At 32.9% G+C, this 21107-nt stretch overlaps 1 protein-coding gene across 1 annotated transcript; it reads right to left on the bottom strand.

The window, feature by feature from the left end:
• Window positions 1-676: 676 nt before the first annotated feature.
• Window positions 677-1864, bottom strand: LOC131057220 (expansin-A10). Its single transcript, XM_057991410.2, has 2 exons — window positions 1626-1864; window positions 677-1535 (listed from the first exon to the last, which is right to left on the bottom strand). The coding sequence occupies exons 1-2, from the start codon at window positions 1771-1773 to the stop codon at window positions 919-921; spliced, it is 765 nt and encodes a 254-aa protein (XP_057847393.1). The 5' UTR covers window positions 1774-1864; the 3' UTR covers window positions 677-918.
• Window positions 1865-21107: the final 19243 nt, after the last annotated feature.

Below are 21107 nucleotides of genomic sequence, written 5' to 3'. Positions count from 1 at the left end.
CTTTCTCATCAATTTCAGTGTCGACACCACTTGATAAACAGGGTTGTCCAAGGAAATAGGGTTGTTATCAATCTTTTGGACATGGGAGGGTATAACCTTATGTGCTTTAGCATATTCCATGATAAGGAGAATCATTCCCTCATGAAAAAAAGATTTTCATTGATTTTTGGCATGATTTGAGAGGCTATGCTCCAAGGAAGAGAGTAAATAAAAAGGCAAGCAAATTTTCCTATCATGCCTAAAATGATTTAAAATGGTAAAGTGATAGGAAAAAAATACTAGTATAACGGCCATCCAAAGTGATACCATGCATTTATTTATGTTGTCTTTGTATACCTTTTTTTAAGCATCTAGTAACAATTAAAATCAATTTGAGAGGGGAAGCATATTCTTCATCCATATCTCTTGTTTGTTATATGTTTTAATCTTTTAATTTACTTCCTTTTTCATTAACTTAACTAACAAAATGAGCACTCTATAATCCACATAATTCACATATATCTTGCTTATGTCCTTTCCTTTAAAAAAAATATTTAAATTACAATATTTTTAATAATATATTACGATTAATTAGCATTCTAATAAATATAAATTCACAATAAATATGTATATGCTAATTTACAAAACCTAGAGATACATAGATAAATTGAATCAAACTTAAAGTACGATTAGAAAATGTTTAATCTACTATTTCATAAAAACAACCCAAATTGTACAGACAGACTGACCATAACTTTACAATTGTCTTTCCAACTCTTAACAGAGACTACTATAACATTGCAGCCCTTGCTTTTAAAGTCTTTCCTGACTCAAACTCATTATAATATATATATCTTATCTTCACTTTTCTTACAAACTCCTAAATAAAACATTTCGTTCTTTCCCTCTGTATCTATGCTCTTCTTCTTCCTGCCTATATTAGAATTGAGTGCCTTGGAAGGTCTGGCCGAACTGCCAGTTGGAAGGGGCGACATTATACGAAATGGTTGTCCTGCCATCGCTGGTAGTCACCTTGAATGACAGCGCCTGTCCGTTCAAATAAGAGTTGCTCTGCCAGTTTTGACCCCAGTTGCGCGACATGGCCTGCCACCCACTTCTCGACCCCTTGATGGCCACCGCATGAATGTCCCCTGCTCCTCCCACATTCGAAATGAGCACCAGATTGAAGTATGAGTGCCCATTAATGCCGAACCGAACTCCTCCTTTCCTCAGGCATGGCACTCTTCTGAACAGAACTGGTACAATCCCACTTCTGTACTTGGCGATCTTCTCATAAGCAGGCTGGGCCATGTCAAAATGCTTAAGAGGAGGGTTGCACCACCCTCCATTATCATTGGGCAGCGCATTGTTTGGGGGGCAGAAGTTGGTGGCAGTGATCCTCACTGTTCCGGGAAGACACCATTGTGGATCGTCATTGCACTTCATTTCGTAGCACGCTCCGCAAGTGAGCCCATTGTTGAACAGTGCGGTGCTCAGAGCAGCGGTGTTCGTTCCATACCCTTGGCTGTATAAATTGCCATACCCACAAGCTCCCCCTGCACCAAACCAGTTGCTCAGCATACCAACTTATGAATTTATCACAATTCATATACTCAGTATAAGTAATAATGAAAAAAAGTACATACCCATAGTGCCAGAAGCATCCCTGCCACCATAAAATGTAGCATGAGCTGATTGCCAAGCCCCACCATATAGTCCATAAGCTTGAGGCGAAAGCCACAGGAACACCAACAAGAAAGTGTGTACCAACGCCATTGCAGCGTAGCTGCACATAACTAGGCACCTTTATGAAGATTACAGTTGTTCAAACAGACCACCTTAAAATGATAAGAGCAGACGAAAGGAGACTAGCGGATTGTGTTGTGAAGCACAAGTGCGGAAGGGGGAAATATATAGAATTTGTTCTGTATGACATCAATTTCCCATGGCCCGCCTTCACATGGAGCAGCCGAATTTGGCGTTAGACCATCTCTTCCCACGTGATCGAGTCATATCATATTAAGCATTTCTTTGACTCTCCAAACTTTTACTGTGTATTCATTGTTCTACAGGGAATGGTAAGTGATGATTTCACATTTCATTTAAAAAAACTGAGTGTATGATGATAACTAATACATTAGCTACTATATTAAGCTGCATAATACATCTAAATCCACTATAATAGCCATGCAGTAATAAAATTTATAAATATATTTACCACTTATCAAAATTAATGGCTGTAACATTAAAAATTATTGTCTTTGTACATATCGACAACTTCCTTTCAATCTTAAGTGTGAAACAGTGAAAATAAATGTAAAGTGTTTTTTTTCCTAACCAAAAGAATACGAACAGTCCTTTGAATCGGACAAACCCTGTGACAAAGACAAAAACCACTAGTGGGCTAGATATCTAGGGGATAATGGGGGAATTAATCATTTTGGCAAATAACTACTAACCTTATGTGGTACTTATCGTTTGATTATCTATAATGATATAAATAGGTAGAAGATATATAAGAATTACACATGTAAAACCTATGATGGTGCAAGTGTTGTTGATCACATCATTTGCTCATAAATATTAACATGTAGGATGACAAAAGTAGTGACAGAACATCCTCCTAAACAGCTAAATCATATCACAATCTAATTTGTTCATTATAGTTTTTGCTTGAAAGAAATTAACATTTGATAAAAGAGTGGCATAATCGCCAACATTTAGAAAAGGGAAAAAAATTTAATAAGCCGAGAAGTTCTCTTCTTTTATGGAAGCTCTAAAGCAAGTAATGCATAAAAAGTAAAGAGAATGCATGGAACAAGCATAGTTCAAGAGGCTCCTAAAAATGTGTTTAAGGGAAAAATAGGAAAAGGAAAACAAATTGTTTTTTTGAAATGATTGGTTCAATAAGGAGTGTAAGTCAACAAGAAAAAATCTTAAAGAGATAGGCAAAGAAGATTAAAACAAAAAGTTTATACTAGTAGATTGTATAAAAAAAATTAAGAGAACACATGAATGCATGAGAGGAATTAATTTATTTAGGGAAGAACAATCTAAAAAAATGGCAGGTAGTTTAAACAAAAGAAATATCATAGAAAATGACATCACATTTGATCAATGGTTTACACATCCAAATCAACTATATGAGCATGAACTAGAAGCAAAAGTGCCTCTATAGTCAACAAAACAACATAATTATTTACTTTACAAGAGGTTAAAGAAGGCATTGGGAAGATGAGAATACAGAAGGCTATGACATTCTTGCGTTAAAGATAGAATAGTAAAATTGGGGAAGTAAAATTTTTGCTCCTCATATCAAGAAAAAATTCAATGGCATCATCAAGCTTGGGTTTCCAAGTGATTAAGAGTGATGATACAAAAAATCCCCCCAATTATCAATCTATCATATGACCAATCCTATATTTCTAAAGCTATCTTTTAGCATGGTCAAACAAAAGGTGAACAAATGGGTAAAGTTTAAAAAGCTAAAAGAGTAAAATGGAAATTATATTTTTCATAAAAGCACACAACTATAGATCATGACATCAATTTGAGCCTTATAATTAAAAAAAATTCTAATAGAAAAGAGGAAACCTACTATTATTATTTTGACTTCAAGAAAGCTTTTGATACATTTCTTTAGAGCAATTCATGGTGTAGAATGAAGGATTCTGTTATCCTAAAGAAATATGGAAAGATTGTTCATAGGTTTTACAAGGATTTTTAGGTAAATTGTAAAAATTAAGAAATCCTTTCTAAGAACTTTGGAAGTGACATAGGCGTCAAAAAAGGGTGTCCTCTTTCCCGTACCCTTTTTGGTCTATATTCACAATCTAGAAAAGGGTCAGATATGCAAGGAAGGAACAATGCTATTTTCGAGAAAATTGTTGTAAGGGTTGTCTTGTACATGAACAATCTCATCTTGATCACTATATCACTTAAATTTTATAAGAGCATTTATATGATTTAGAGTGATTATGCAAGGAGGTAGGTGTGCAAATCAACACCAACAAGACTAAGACCATGATCTTCTCCAATTAAAAGAAAAAAATAGCTTGAATTTATATTGGATGGAATGTTCTAAAGGAAGTAACAATCTAAAAGTATCTTATCATTGACCTTAGCAACAAGATCAATTGAGATACTTGTAGAAGAGAACAATGGAATGGCATAAAGAACTTTATGCATGGAGAAATAGAAATAAGGAGAAAAATTTATAGGATTGAAAACATATATGGGTTATATTTAGGCTTTTAGCTATTCTAGCGGTGCTCTAAAGATGTGAAATATGGGATAGAAATACTTCAATGGTACAATGTAACAAAATAGAGAAGATTAAGAAAAATAATGATCACACATGAATTCAAACTCAAAACTTTAGACCTATATAAGATCTTCTAATTGAAACAAGAACCGTTCCTATTGAGGGTATCACTATGGCACATCTCATGAGTTACCTTAAAAAAATAAGTAAATGAAGATACATATATGAGCTAAGGCTTTAATCAGAAAAGCCACCAATGGGAGAACAAAGTTTTGAATGAAATAAAAATTTAAATGGATGAAAAATAGGACATCCACCTAAATATGTACCCCAAAAAAACAAAGAATCTTATGATATTAATATCAAAATTCAATTACATAGTTTTAGTGAAACTCATTGACCCATATTTCATGAGTAGTGGTTCACTGAACCCATATCTCCTAAGAATGAATAGTCCACTTAGCTCTCATTACATCTAAGTGATGCTCACAAAGGTGAAGCATCAAGACTTCCTAAGAGGTCACCTATCCTAATACTACATTGAATCAAGTGTGCTTAATCATAAAGTTTCCTAAGTCGATACCAGTTTTCTTGCTACCTTACTTGTAAACCTCCATCAAGAGTTATAGTTTAATAAACCATTCATTATAGAGCCTCTTTAGCTCATCAATTGATTAATAGAAGATAGTTTTTGTAGAGTTTCAAGAATGAAAAAGTGAAAAATATTTGTCATTGATGAATTCTTTATGTCTATGAAGGAAAATCATTAGAAAGAAAAAGATATATTATCTTGATGAATATAACCTCACTTACCACCATCAACAAAAAGACATACACAACTGTACAAATATACTTTAGAGGGTGAATATGTATCTCACATCATCTTTAATGTAAAATAGGTAGTAGGAAGAAGTCTTATGACCAAATCTGATATCCCATCAATTATCCAATGGATAGCTGTAAAAGACACAGTAAACCATGTTGTATGAAGTTAAATGCCTGGCTGCTCTGTAATGTGGATACGTGGAGCAACAAGTCTCTTCCTTTTTTTGTTTTGTTACTAAACAGTAATCGACTTTTTCGTACATGCAAGTGGGTAATTTATCTGTCAAACTATAATTCCAAAAATTACAGGAACATATTTAAGTCGTCCGTGAATTTATCAATTTCATCAGTCTAATTGTTATGTGCTGTCACTGAATTAGGTGAACAGGGAGTAATTCCGATTATCTCATTCATCTCATAATAAAATGCACAAAACGTTTTAGAATTCTATTCTTTGAACCTGACTAGAGATGGTTATGGAACCTTGAGCCTGACATGTATCTGTGTTTACATGCGCTGCAACGTATTGTCTAATCGCACTGAATAAGGGAAGAGTCAGATGAGTTGTAATTTTACCCGCGTACTTCAGCAGTGAACGAGGCAGGCTTGAAGCGACCTTCTATAATACCTACATGTTTATTATTGTTTCCTTTTAAATCATCAGACAATCCAATAGGTAAACGTATCTTCCACTTAATGATTAAGATGTCAGTTTAAAATATTCAGCTTCAGATTAATCGATGAGATTTTTTGTTATAGTTCTCTTTTGACATTGTAGACTTCTATGCAACACACATTCTTAAATTTGATGTATTTGTCAACGGGTCTGTGGTCTGTTTATAAAGTTAAATAGTTTTGAATGAGTTCACCAAAGATCAAGTCTTGTTGATGCAATACCTTGTCATTGTAATGGACAAGGTTAGGATCATGTTTCAGATGACTTTGGTAAAATGGATACCCTCATTCCTTGACTCTCAACTGAAGAGGTTTCAACCTAAGACTTTACTCTTGTTTTTGGATAACTAAGACATTTTAAAATAAAAACTAAAAATGAAGCATTTATTATAATAGAAAAAGGGCTCTAAAAAGTCTTAAAAAATTAAAAAAAATCTATTTTAAATTACGAATCTGAAAAAAGCACTTGTTAAAAAGTGTATATGATAAAATAATTGTAAGAATATTTCTTAATTATAATCTTTATTGGTGTATTGTAAGAATATTTCTTCTCCTTCTTCTCCTTCTCCTTCTCCTTCTCATTCTCCTCCTCCTCCTCATTCTCGCCCTCCTCATCCTCGTCCTCGTCCTCATCCTCGTCCTCCTTTTGCTTCTCTAGACTTCCTTTTTCTTATAGTAATAGCCTTTGGAGCTCCTCCCCCTTTACCTTTAGCAACTCTTCTAAACTTTATTGGAACTATCTCAATAACCGGTCTTGCATGACCCATTAGGTTAGTACTCCTAGATGGTTTTATGGAAGGAGGTGACTTTTTCTTTTTTGAAGTTGTTTCTTGTTGCCGTTGATGCCAACCTTCAACTTGGAACATGAGATTTGTTTGATAAGGCATTGAGATCCATACTTGAGCTTGCTTGACTACGGTCCTCTCTTGAGCATACATATCTAAACCTTCTTCTAAAGGAGGGTCAATATTGAGCATGGGATGTAAATATTTTGTTATTTGTATTAGGGATGCAATCTATTTGCATCATCTTTATCTTTAACTCCCTTAGAAATCCATATTCTTGAAGCCAAGTTAGCAAGATTTAAATCCATTATATAATAATCCCTTATGTTTACATCATAACCATCTACATAGTTAGCTTTGTGATGTTCCACTTGAAACTCATGTCTAAAGTAGGTCCCAATAGCACGAGGGCTTCACTTAGTGAACCTGAATTATATCACATGTGTACATGTCATACTAAAGAATCCCCCTATTTTCAAAAAATATTGCCCTAAACTCCTTTTTTTTCACCCGCTGCCAATAAAAAGCTCAAATTAAAAGCCCCCCTATTTTCACCAAATATTGCATTTTTCATAGCCTGAATTAAAAACCCCCTATTTTCACTAATAGGCAATATATTATACCCTCATTTTTGGGGTATTAAACCCCCCCAATATGAACGCACGTGATATCATATTGCCTATCTAATGAAGCCCTCGTGCCCAATAGTTGGGCCAATTTTACCAATAGGATCAACGTATTTCATGTAACTGATAAAGGCTTCAATAAATAGCTCAAAGGCTCTAGTTCCACACCTTTAGCACTTTTCATATCAAGGAATTCTTGTGCCCCTAATCCAATTGGAATGTTGAAACATGGCTTATTCTTTGTGACAATCAATTTATGTGCATCACCTACTTGCCCACATAGCTCCAATATGACCAACTTATCAAAAATATATCTTGGCAACTTTTTTGGAGCTTGGGTACAACCTACCACTACAATGTATTCAAAAGTTTTAAAATGAATAAAATAATTCCCAAATTTTTTATCTTAGCTATTGCATCAAGTGACAATATTTTTACAAAATCACCTTCTAATGCTTGATTATTGCAAATATGAACCCATCATTGACAAACTTGTGGAATGTCCTACTCTTTTCAAGATTTAGTTGAGGGTAATAATTTTTTACTCTCATTCTTGGTTCATTCAATGATCCTTTTATCTTTAAGCATGTGAAAGTGGTTGATTTTGCAAGAAAACAAGCCAAGCAAGAATTCATATAAAACAAAGGTTCATTTTGGACCCTAGATATTTGCTCATGCATACTGTCACTTATAATCTTGCCCTAATCTATGTATTTTCCCAAGCAACAATTATTTTGATGAAAATGAGTATCCATAGATGGAATTCCTTAGCATTAGGTATCCCCACCACTTTCCTTAAGAGAGTGACTTGATCTCTTACATCCATATGTAATACATACTTCTATGAACTATCTTCAATACCTTATTTTTCCTTTTTTCTTGGATTTTTGAGCTAGTGGTTATTAATGTAATCCATAGGGTCTATGACACTCCAATAATATTCATCTCTATAAACTAAATTCACTTTAGAATAATCATCACATGGAGGAATACCAAATATCCTTTCAATTGAATCTAGTATCATATCTAGCACCACTTCTCCTGTAATGGACGAAATGTGACTCTACAAAAGGAAAACTATGTTCCTCTGAAAACTAATTTCAGTTCATACATTCAAATATCTCTATCTAGTTAAAATGGTGAAGATATCTAAAATTATAGATGGATAAAATTAATATTTTGATTACAAAAATGGAAAGTGGAGATGATGGAGAGTCTTCAATCCAAATTTGAGCATCTTAGGCAAGGACACCAATGTGTTGCACAAACCTCTGCATGGTGCACTATAGTCTTGTATAGACTGAAATAGAGAAGATGGAGAAAGAATGCAAAAACCCAAATATTCACTTTGGCTAAACTATGAAACCCAAAACTTAAAAATGTAATAGAAAATAATAGATAACAGATGTGTAAAAGCACAAACCCCTGTCACGCTTTATAAAGGCACCGACCAACATAACTAAAATTATTTAACTTCGACCGCATAAAAGTTACATTTCTAAATTGAATTTTGAAATTATGTAAACTAATCAAATTTAGAATTATTAATGAAATTTATGTTTGTTATTTGGGTGGCTGCAAGAAGTTGAGTCCCAATTTTGGGCAAAAAGTGGAAATGTTTTCCCTATTTTAAAAATTTTCTGTTGATTGATGTCAAAATTTGAGGCACTTAGAGATAGAATCTGAAAAAAATTTAGTAATAGAAAATGTAGTGCTCGGAGTCTAATTTTCATATATGTAATTTATTTCAATACCCACATGCTAGAAATTTCTTTTTAGTAGGCATGTTTAAAAACCACTTTTTCAAAATGCCTATTTCAGGACCATACCACACATGTGTACGACCACCATATTTTGATGTAAATAAATGAATTTTTGCAAATCCTTCTGGGAAAAGATACTTAAGACACCAAATATTGATGAGAAATTTTTTTAATTTTTTTATAATATATATTTTTTTAAATTAATTTTTAATTGACTATAAAGTACATTTTCAAAACATTTGTTGTACGACTACAATAATTTGATGAAAATTTCATATTTTTAAATTTTTTTTTTAATCTTTAAAACAATTGTATGTAGATTGATGTCATATAATTTATTTTCCAAAAAACCTAAAAACAAAAAAAGTTATTAAAGTTTTACTGAACCTCACTATTTTACATTTAGGTACCACTTTTGATTAATAAATAATACAAAAATAGTAAAAAAAATAATATCACTATGAAATTTACATTGAAAGTGAGAACTCTAATGGGTTTTCATTTTATCAAAAAATACAATCAGGAAGACCTTCAAACACTTATGGCAAGGCAGAAATGTGGTATTCCAGTGCCTTAGCCATTTTTTGGAGGTCCAAGCATAGGCTTGGTCCCACCAAGCCGAAGCCAAAACCGAGGCATAGGTGTGTTTCCCGCTCCATCTTTTATGAAACAGGCACCCGTTATTTAAAATTCAAAAAACGGGCACCCATTTTGAAATTTGTAGCATTTTAAGAAACGTTTGCCCGTTTTTAGAAACGTGTACCCGTTTTTAGAAACGTGTACCCGCTTTTAGAAACGTGTACCCGCTTTTAGAAACGGGTACACATTTTTAGAAACATGTTACCGTTTCTAAAATCGTGCACCCATTTCTCTATGGTGGTCCGATCCTAAATGGGTATCCGTTTTTCAAAATGTGCACTCATTTTATTTTTATGGGTCAGGGACCTGAAGCTAAACGGATGTCCGTTTCTTAAAAAATGGGCACTCGTTTCTAGCGGCAAACTTTTATGTTCACAGACCTCCGTGAAATTGGGACCCAACTTATTACACCCACCCATTTAAAAAAAATTTTAGGAAAAAAATTGATATATTTTTATAAATTCAAAGACAAATTTTTCATTTATGAAAAATGATGAAAATCAAGGGTTCTAGTCAGTGCCACCAAAAAAATGAAAATGGACTTTGCTTTTTTGGATTTTTTTTTTCCAATTAGAGAACATATATATGCAGTGTAAAAAAATAAAAAATAAAATTTTGATGTATATTTTTCTCGATATAATATTTTGAAGTTCAACATAGCTAAATTTGATTGTTTTCATTCGACGTCACCTTTTGAGTACAAAATTTGTCATTATCCAAAAAAAAAAAACCTTTTCGAGAAGATTCTCTCATCTACTGTAAAAAAATAAAATAATTATTTTCAATTTCATTTAATTTTTTTTTTAATTCCTAATCAACCTCTTTTTTAACATTAAAAAGATACTCATAATGTTTAGTTAATAAGAAATATTAAAAATTATCAAAATAGTAAAAAAATTATACGATCAGATTCGTGACTTCGAGCTCTACAAAAGGGTATTTTTAGATTTTTGTAAAAAAATATTCTGCTTGAAGAAAGATTGAGCAAAAGTGAAAAGTTTCAGAAATATAGAGTTTTTGACCTTTTTTGTGCCATGAGTCTGGCCAAACTATCCTTAGTTCTAACATTAAAATAAAAATTGAATTTTTTTTGGATGGGGTCATTTGAACTAAGGGAGTATGGCCGAACTGAGTCCGGTCGGACTCCCGACGCAATTTCGGCACCACATAGGCAGCACACGGCCCGAGGGTAGTCTAGTCGGACTCAGTCCAGCCAGACTGTTCCGACCGAACTACCCTCCATTGGCCCAAAGTGTGACACATCTCGATGCTTTAGCCTAGATATAAATGAAAATTAAATAAATGAACACATGCAAACTTTTGTGTATTTGAATGTTTCCAATAAACATACAGACATGAAAAAGGAAAAATATTTGGAGTTGTTTGGAGACTTGCCTCAATCAAGTCCCTATTTTGGTGTTTCTGCCTCCACAACACCTAGATAGATAGATAGATCAAATGGCAAATAGATAGATAAATTATTTACATACAAGGGATGTGATAAATCCCAAGATGCTCATATAAACAAGAGATATATTACCAAAAATAGCTCGAAGAAGCCAAGAGAGCTACACAAATTGTTGTAGTAATCCGTAGGAATCTACTTAAGTTATCTAGAGAGAGAGAGAGAGAGAGAGAGATCCAAGATAATGCAAGAGATAAATATGAGAGATTATGTGAGGATTCCAGAGAGAGATCTCTCAGAATGAAAAAATAAATTTAAAAGAAGAGAGAGAGAGAGAGAGAGAGAGAGAGAGAGAGAGAGAGAGAGAGAGAGAGAGAGAGAGAGAGAGAGAGAGAGAGAGAGAGAGAGAGAGAGAGAGAGAGAGCCATCAAGACATTTTTAAAGATTTTGAGCCATTTCCACCAACTTGGGTAGGTGACAAGTTACAAAATGTTAAGAATTGATGTTTGAGCATTAAGATGTTATGAGAATATATCATGGTGCATGGACATCCACATGACACACTGAAAAAGATGGTGGGTGGCAAGAGACACACGTGGCTAATACAAAACTGACACAAAAAGGTAATTGCTGAAAAGTTGTCATGAGCATCTTGAGAGGTAAAAGGTTGATGGAAGGGCTAAAATGAGCCTAATCAAATGCCAGGAGAATGGTCACTAAAGTGGCTACAAAAGTGTAGGTGAAACTACAAAGGGCTATGTAGTTTTTGAATCTACATCTCCCAATGGCCCATAGACTTTCCTTTCATTTGCACTATAGTGTTTTTGTTAGAACATAATTTTAGTAGGGGTCAACATCCCTATAAAATTTGTATATTGTTCTAATATAAGGTAATAAAACCTTATATATTTTATACTTTATTAATCATATCCCATTTACAATAATTATAATCTAAAAACTATTAGATTATCAATTGTTTATGAATAGGGGTTATTTAAAAAGGTGTGACTAGTGAAGCCACCCTTTGTGACTAGTGAAGTCACCCTTCTTCCTCTATTTAAGAAGGTTCTCATTTGAGAGAGTGAGGAATTTGGAGATTTATAGTGAGTTGTATCACTATGCACAAGAGGTATTATTGACTATGTGGAATTATGTGAAGAAGTATCCATAGGTTCAAGTATATTTTGTCATAGACTATGATATGTAGGTGTTTTAATAAAATGATGCTTTATGGGGTTTTCTTTACCTCAAATGGTTTTTTCCCATTTATATCTTGTGTAATGTGATAACTTTATGTTTGTATGATTCTTAATTTATTTATTTTATATCTTATTTATAATGACAAGTATCCTAAGATCCTAATCTCTAACATGGTATTAGATTCAATTAGGCTATACTAATCATTTTTACAATTTATATGAGAATATATGTTCAAATTTATAAGAAACCAATTTATGCTCTATTAACAAATTTTGATTATGTCTTCAAAACATATGGCATAAATGATATTACATGGATAGTTTAACACTTTAGTAAGAGGCCATTTTCTATTGTTTCTTTGAATCAAAATGGTGAAATACAAAAGAAACTCTTGAAGAATTAATATGGCTCTGAAGATTTATCGAAGAGTTAAAATTGGATGCATTTAAATGTACCATCTTACTTGAAGTTATTTTACTCTTCCCATAGAATATCATTTATAAAGAGAGAAAAACATGTTGAAGATCATGGGTACCTCATTTAAGTGAAATTATTGCATCATAAACGTTCTCTCTAGTTCCATCATAAAAACACATTGAGGATCATGGACACGTGCTATATATATTGGAATCTTATCCATCACTTATTAAAACCTATGTGGTGATTGGATTTTAGGTTATTCCATTTAGGGGGAGTGTACATGACACCACCTAGTGGTTAAATCCTAGATATAAGACCTAAAATGATTAATGTAAGACCTTTAGGCATCATATCATTCAAATTCAATCTAATGTTCGGCCATAAGGATTTTCCATTGAGGTGGAATGTGCATAACAATGAAACCTTTAGATGTAAGATATTATGGATTAAATAAGACCTATGGACATTTTAACACCTCTAGATGACATCTTATGTTCTATGGGAATCTAGTAAAATATCTCTATAAATATTTCACTTGTAAAATAATTATATTAAGTCCTATGGGAACATTGTACTATGTCCTTTGAGAAGCTTGTATTAAGTCCTACGAGCACTATGAATCTAGGGAGAGGTAATTTGAAGAGACTGAAGCTCCAATATAATTTTTTATAAGACCTCATAACGTCATTTTTAAAACATTAGGATTACAAATTATGACAAGATGTCTTTCATGTAGCCTGTGATGCATGGTCTTCATGTTGGCATATAATTGTGTCCATGTTCATTTCTGCTAAAGAAGACTTACGTTATTGGGATACTTCATATTTTTCTTTTATGGAAATTGGCATGTGATGCCCCCTATTAATATTAAGAGGGGGTGTTAGAACATAATGTCATTAGGGGTCATACCTTATAACATTTTTATATTGTTCTAATATAAGGTTATTAAACCTTATATATTATATGCTTTATTAATCATATCCCATTTGAAATAATTATAATCTAATACCTATTATATTATTGATTATTTATGAATTGGGGTTATTGAAATTGTTGTTACAAATGAAGCCACCCTTTGTGACTATTGAAGTCACTCTTATTTTCTATTGTTTCTTTAAATTTAAGCGGAGAAATACAAAAGTAATTCTTGAATAATTAATATGGATTTGAAGATTTATGTAAGAGTTCAAAATGAATAGGTTTAAAAGTACCATCTTATTTCAATTTATTTTACTCTCCCAAAGAGAGAAAAGAATGTTGAAGATCATGGGAACCTCACTAAAGAGAAAGTATTGCATCATAAAAGTTCTCTCCAGTTACATTATAAAAACACATTGAAGATCATGGGCACATGCTATATATAAGAATCTTAGCCATAACTTATTGAAACCTCTATGCATTGATTGGCCTTTAGGTGATCAAATTTATGGGGAGTGTACATGACACCACCTAGTGGATAAATCTTGTACATGACACCACCTAGTAGCTAAATGCTAGATGTAAGACCTAAAATGCATAATATAGTACCATTAGACATTATATGCTCCAAATTCAATTTAATGTGTGGCCATAAGGAGTTTCCATTAAGGGGGAGTGTGGATAGTATTGACACTTCTAGATTGGAGACCCCAAGAATTAAATAAGACCTATGGACATGCTAACACCTTGGGATGGGATCAATTCCTATAAGCATCTAGAAAAATCTTTTCTTCATAGATATTACACTTATAAATTAGTTGTACATTAAGTCCTATTGTCACATTGTATAAAGTCCTATGCACATCTTGTATTAAATCTTATGGGTACTATAAATCCATGGGAGGCTAATTTGAGGAGATTGTAGCTCCTAAATATTTTTTTGTAAGACCTCATAGCATAATTTTTTTTAAAGTGGGATTACAAATTATGACAAGATACCTCTCATGTAGCTCATGATGCATGATCTTCATGTTGGCATATATATGTGCCTCTATTTATCACTACCAATGAAGACCTACGTTACTAGGGTACTTCATTTTTTCTTTTTATGGAAATTAACATGTGATGCACCTTAGTAAAATTAAGGGGGAGTGCTAGAATAAAATGTTATTAGGGGCCATTACCCTTATAACATTTATATATTGTTCTAGTATAAGGTTATAAAAGAAATTATATATTATATTCTTTATTAAACCTATACCATTATAAATAATTATATTCTAATACCTATTAGTTATTAATTATTTATTGAATGGATGTTATTGAAAAAGGTGCTACTAGTGAAGCCACCCTTTGTGACTACTGAATTCACCTTTCTTGCTATATTTAAGGAGGTTGTCCCTCATTTGAGTGATTGGAGAATTTGGAGATTTATAGTGAGTTGTGTTACTATCCACAAGATTTATTATTGGCCATGTGGAAGTATGTGGATAAATGTCCCTAGGTTCAAGTCTATTTTGCATTAGACTATATTTTGTAAGTGTTTTAATAAAATGATGCTTTATGGGTGTTTTTAACTGAAAGGATTTTTTCCTTGTATATCTTGTGTAATGGGTTAAATTTATGTTTGTATGATTCTTTTATTTATTTAATATCTTTTTTATAATGATTAGTAGCCTAATATCCCAATTTCTAACAATTTGACACATGCCAACACTAGGTATAGAGACTAGAGAGAAATTGGGAATGTTGCTGCCTATATTGGTCTAGATTTCACCAATGATGTTATCTAGTAATTCCTAATGCTTTGATTTTATATTCTCTTTAGGAACTCATCTTTGTCAATATGGAGTACATCCACATCTATTATTTGTCTATCAGAAGATACTAGCTGGGATGAAGGGAAGTGATGAAGAAACTTGTACTTCATTGGAGCTACCTTTTCTTTAGGCATAACTTCTTCTATAAACAAACAAATTGAATTAGGAAAATATGTGATATAAGCCAAAATACATTAACATTATCAGTATTACCAATTAAATCAATCATGGCGTGTCTTAGCACTAATAAAAACCAAAATTACATGAATAAAAAATAAAGAGCATTGAGTTTATGACCTATATTGGCGATCGAGCCTAAACTATCCATAAGAAGCTCTTTAAGAAATTATAATCATGAGCCCCCAAAGACCAATGATTGATAGTATATTAAGAGAGGGCCAGGGATCAGACTTGACCATGATCTCAGACATTTTGGAGTTAGAGAACCTTGACATCTGAACTACAAAATATATTACAAAAATAGGACATTGAGGATCAAGTATCGAGGTTAGGGATATCACAAGTGTAAATTCAAATCTTCATCCCCAATGCCTAACTTCTAATTTCCCAAGGGCCAAATTTACATCAAGGGTCAATAAGTTTAGTTAAGGTGTTCTTGGCTTTTGAGAAACTATAAAGGATATGTTTGATCGTCAAGGCCCAATATAAATGTGTACTTCCCATTGATGAGGTTCATGGGTTTAGAAATTTGGATACAAAAAATTATGTCATTCATTCCATCACCAAATCCTGGGTGATTTTTAAATGTTTTTGAATTCATTAGGGATCAAGGATTGGGAATCGATAATCATATATCATATGAAGCATATGATCTTTAGAGTCAAGTTGCAAGGCTCAATCCTCAAATATATAAGTTCTAAATCATTCTCTAAATTTTTTAAAGGGTATATTTTTGTGTATTAAAGTTTTAAAGAAAATATTTTTTGGTTTTTCAAGTTTTACACCTAGTCTGTAGTTTTAATTTGAAACACTATGCCATATGTTGATTTATTTTGAGTTTTAGATGATTTACCAAGAAAATCCTATGTTCATCTCATTGGGAACTTGATGGAACACGCAAGGGTTGAAGGAGGTTAGAGAAAAACACAAAATACCCAGAAATACTATGCTCAACACCCAAGGAAGGACACAGATTAAACCAGAATCGGAGATGTTGAAAAATACAATAAAGAATAGAAGAAGAAAGGGAGGGATATCTGTCAAGACCTAAAGGAATCATCCCAATACAAAAAATATTGAAAATGTAAAACAAAAAGACAATAAAAAGGAAAATATACATTAGGACATAAGCACAAGATCTTTAATGGATGATGGAGGGTGCACACACCCCCAATCACGAAATCTTTGACCCATAAGGATGACCTAGGAACAACCAATCATAGAATAAATTATAGGATTCAAATTTTAAACACACAAAGGTGAGAAATGAATTGACAAAGCCCTCTATCTATAGAGAAGCAACTAATGCTTGAGTGGATACCAACTACATTATTTTCATTGGTGGTTAGGTGTAAAATAAGGAAGGATCAAAAGTAAAGCCCCTCTGAGTCAAGGGTTGGGGATTGAATGATTACCTATCACTACATAAACACTCGACCTATAGCTTCTAATCCTTGAAAGGGAAAATAACATTAGGGATTGGGGGCTGATGACCCTAGTCTAACTTGGAACCAATGAGATCCTAAAGTTTGAAGCCCAACATATGACCAAAAGGAAAATGAAACAAAGAAACAAAGCGAGGATCACGTGTTAGGGGTGGAGTGTCCCTAGGATGACTAGGTGTCATAGCAAGCCCAAAGCCTAATCATCCACAAAAAGAGAAGGAAGGAAATAGAAAAGGATACTAAGGGGCAAAACCATTGTAAGAAAACTAATAAAAAGAGAGAGGGTCCCCATTTTTCCAATTGAAAAAGTGGGGCATGAGTGAGAGGCACAACATTGCCATCATTGTAGCAAACTCTATATTGAGTGGGCGCTTCCTTGAATCTCTCCTTCTAATCTCTATTGGGTGGAGTTTTTCCATACATTGGGTTTTGTCTATCTCATTGATCATTGAGATCATTTTTTTTTCATCTCTCTTTTATGGTGGTTTTTTGTCCCTCTAGGTTTTGTCCTTTTCTCTTTTTGTGAGAGATTTCATTGCATTTATAGCATTTATACATGGGTACATAACATGGCCTAGTAGCTAAGATCCATCTTCCATATTGCATAACTTGTATTTTTGTACATTTCCCTTAAGTTGCACTTAAGGGTGTGTTGGTGTTGTAGCACTATTGTACCTTATAAGTTAGACACCTAGGACCTAATCACACATGTTACTTAAGTATAATTGGGAAGCACGTAAGAAACTTCCCACTTATAGTGGATAGTTATCATATTATTACTTTTCCACCTTAAATGGACGATAAGATATTACTTTGTCTCAAGTCATAATATTAAGACACATGTCATAATCTTATGACATCCTATATTCACCTTGGCTTTTATTACCAAGGGTTCCCCTTTGTAATGTTATCTAATATCATTGTATCATTTACATCCTTGATAGAATAGTATTATTCTTTCATTGCTAATCTCTCTTCTCCTTTCATGGAGTGCCTAGATCTTATGCGGCTATAATCTTTGTCCAATCTTGCATGGTATAGAGCATTGTTTTACCAACTCTAACAACATACGTGTCATGAATGTAGATACCAATAATAAGTTTGTTGTGAAGGATTTCTTAAATACTTCAAAGATTCAACTAATGAAGTATGTCTATATGTACTAAAGATAATCCATTATTAGCATGTAACTAGTGGTATACTAATTAAAAAAATAATAATATACCTGGTGGTAAATTAATACTTCAATCCATATTGATGACTATGATGCAATTTTCCTTATATGCCATGGAGCTTGAATTGTCTTTCGTAAATCTCAACAATAAATTTTTTCTTCAAGATTTTTGTGGTGATCTTGCAAAAGATTTGTTTAGAAGTATCTAATATTAATGTTCAAGGATATTGATAAGGATAATCACATGTCTCTATTGGAAGCTTTGGAGTATGGGCTTATTAATGAGTGATTGATCAAAAGTCTATTATGCCTATTATCCCTTTATGGATGACTGCAATACTTTATTTAGTGCAATGTGTTGGAGGAAAATGACTAACAAATATATTTAGAGGCTTGTGAAATTGGAGGATGGAGGAATTCATTTCATCTCAAGTTAGCTTTTTGATTTGAGATGGTGCTTTGCATGAAAATAATTTTTGGTGTTTTTTAATTTTCTTTTAGCTTTCTTTGTTGGTGTTGACATATTTGAACAGTAAATGTATTGTGAAGTTTTATTTTTGGAGATAGGTAAGGGATTTGTTGTTGAGCTCAGTATGGATTGTTGTCTTGTGGTTTTAAGAGACCATGATAAAGAACTATAACCTTCTAAGGGTCATCAAACAACTTGATGGAGCTCTATCAAAACTCAATATGGATTGTTGTTAAATATTTCAAGAATCAATGATTTTAGTGTTTGAGATTGAATATTCAAAAATTCAACTTAAATCTCCACCCTTCCGAGTGTCATGAGGCAACTTGATGGAGCTCCACTTGACTCAAGATTTATTTTTCAGATGTAAAAAATATTTATTTGTTTTATGTTATGAACAAGATTGTAATCTAAACCTTAAGCGGAGTTCCCTTGGAAAGGTAAAATTTTGTGTTTTCAGGGGTAAATTTACAAGAATAATGTCACAAGGGCGAGAATATTAGCGAATGCATGTAGATATGTTTAGTACATTGTTTGGTTTCATTTAGATAAGGTGGTTATGCAATTTCATTAATTTCTCAATCTTTTATAAATCTTACCATTGCTCACTAATATTGATCATCTAGAATTTTATTGCTCAAGATCTTCCCATCAAGGTTAAGTTTATTCTCTCTACTTAAAAACTTATCTCACAATCAAACCCCCATTACCAATTTTATGAGACGAAATGTAGAAAAGACACATAATGAAGCATGCTTAGATGTTGTAGTATCTATTAATGATTGTCCAAACCTTATGCCACTACCTTATTATTCTTTTTGATGATTTTTCTAGACATTAATGCATTAATTTTTTAATAATCTCTAATGTCATGAGACATGTCTTTAAATGCATGGCTTTAATTGCTCAATTCAAATATTTTAGTGTGCAAGCTAATGGACAATAGTCAAACTTGATTAAATGGACAACTCAAAATAAGTTGGTATTAGGCTTGAATTTGAGGAATGAGGTCATGGATGGAGTCATGCCTAGGGAATACAATTGCACCTACAATTTAGTCCATGAAAGTTTGTCTATGCCATTGAAACTAAGAGAGGATAACAACCCATCAAGTTGAGATTCATATTATGATTTTGACAAAATTGATCAAATTGTATATGAAGACAACCTATTATAAAATAGAATCAAAACAAATATAAACCAAAAATATATGAAGACAACACATACACTTCTCTTGCCTACAATTTATTATTACTTCCATAATTATTTTATCATATATACTGTGACAACTTGAGATCAATTCTGAAAAACATTAGAACATTTAAATATATAGAGAGCACCATCTTATTTGGGAAAAAGAATTCTAAAACAGGAGCCACATTTTGAACAAGGGAAGAGGTTAAGCCACCTACACACTGACCACAGTTCGCCATGGTTTACAATGGGCGCTGAAAAGTTCCATGTATGTATGTATCCAAAGGTACTACCAAATTCTAGTAGCAGCACAAATAAATGATCATCAGATCCACGTTTGAAAATTCTTCATATAAAATAAATACTAATGAATATGATTCAGGTGCCAGGTTGGAAGATACACTGGATTAGGTTTAATCTGCTCCTCATGTATACATTTATTACAGGAACATTTTACAACTCGAATACGTTGTTTCCTTCTTTATAATTAGACTACACTTGCTTATACAAACATAGAAGATACGATAATATTTTAGTAAAGATCTCCCACAGACCAAGTTGATTTAGAATGAAAAATTTAGCATTACCGCCATAAATGGCCATCCATGGAGTACAATGTGCGCTAAAAGGAAAGACAGAAAGAAATTCCTCTTGGAAATATTTGCTGTCCTGTTTATTTGTGATGATGACGGCACACATGCAAGGTAATACATTACGCAACATCTGCCATGTGAAGTTCAAATTGCGGCGAATTTGGTGGATACGTGGACAGCCAATCTATTGTTTTTTTTGTGGAGAAGAACGTTTCAAGTACGCACATTGTATTGAACGGGAATGTGGAAATTCAAAGTCTAATCTCTTGGCAAATTTCTCCCACGCAGAGGATCTGATTTTAGGTCAGTAATAGTACAGATCTTAAATGCTCTGGTTTAGCAATTGTCTGTTTCTAATTAGAAAGGCTCATTAAACTGTTCTGAATTGTCAGTATCTATACCATGTAATAACAAAATAACTACGTAGGCGACTGTGGTCCCTAAAAATTCTCCAACCTCATTAGGGTTTCTGCCCATTTGGATAACTTATCAAGCATAAGTACATTAGCTTTCATGTATTTTCTTGAAACCAATGTTGGCTTAAGATCAACTTTCATGATTGTTTTGCATCATCTTCGACTAATTCAACATGGAAAATATGTGTTGTAGTTGCCTAAATTCTTCCTCCATATGACTTTAAAGAAGTTAACGTTTGCTTCATTACCTTAACTTAAGCAGAACATCTTTTAATGGAAGACATGATTTTTAATTGCTCACTGGGCCATTGCAATGA

Source organism: Cryptomeria japonica, chromosome 7, assembly GCF_030272615.1.
Source record: "Cryptomeria japonica chromosome 7, Sugi_1.0, whole genome shotgun sequence".
NCBI lineage: Eukaryota > Viridiplantae > Streptophyta > Pinopsida > Cupressales > Cupressaceae > Cryptomeria > Cryptomeria japonica.
Note: the sequence above shows the minus strand (reverse complement) of the source record. Positions and strands in the feature narration are given on the sequence as shown.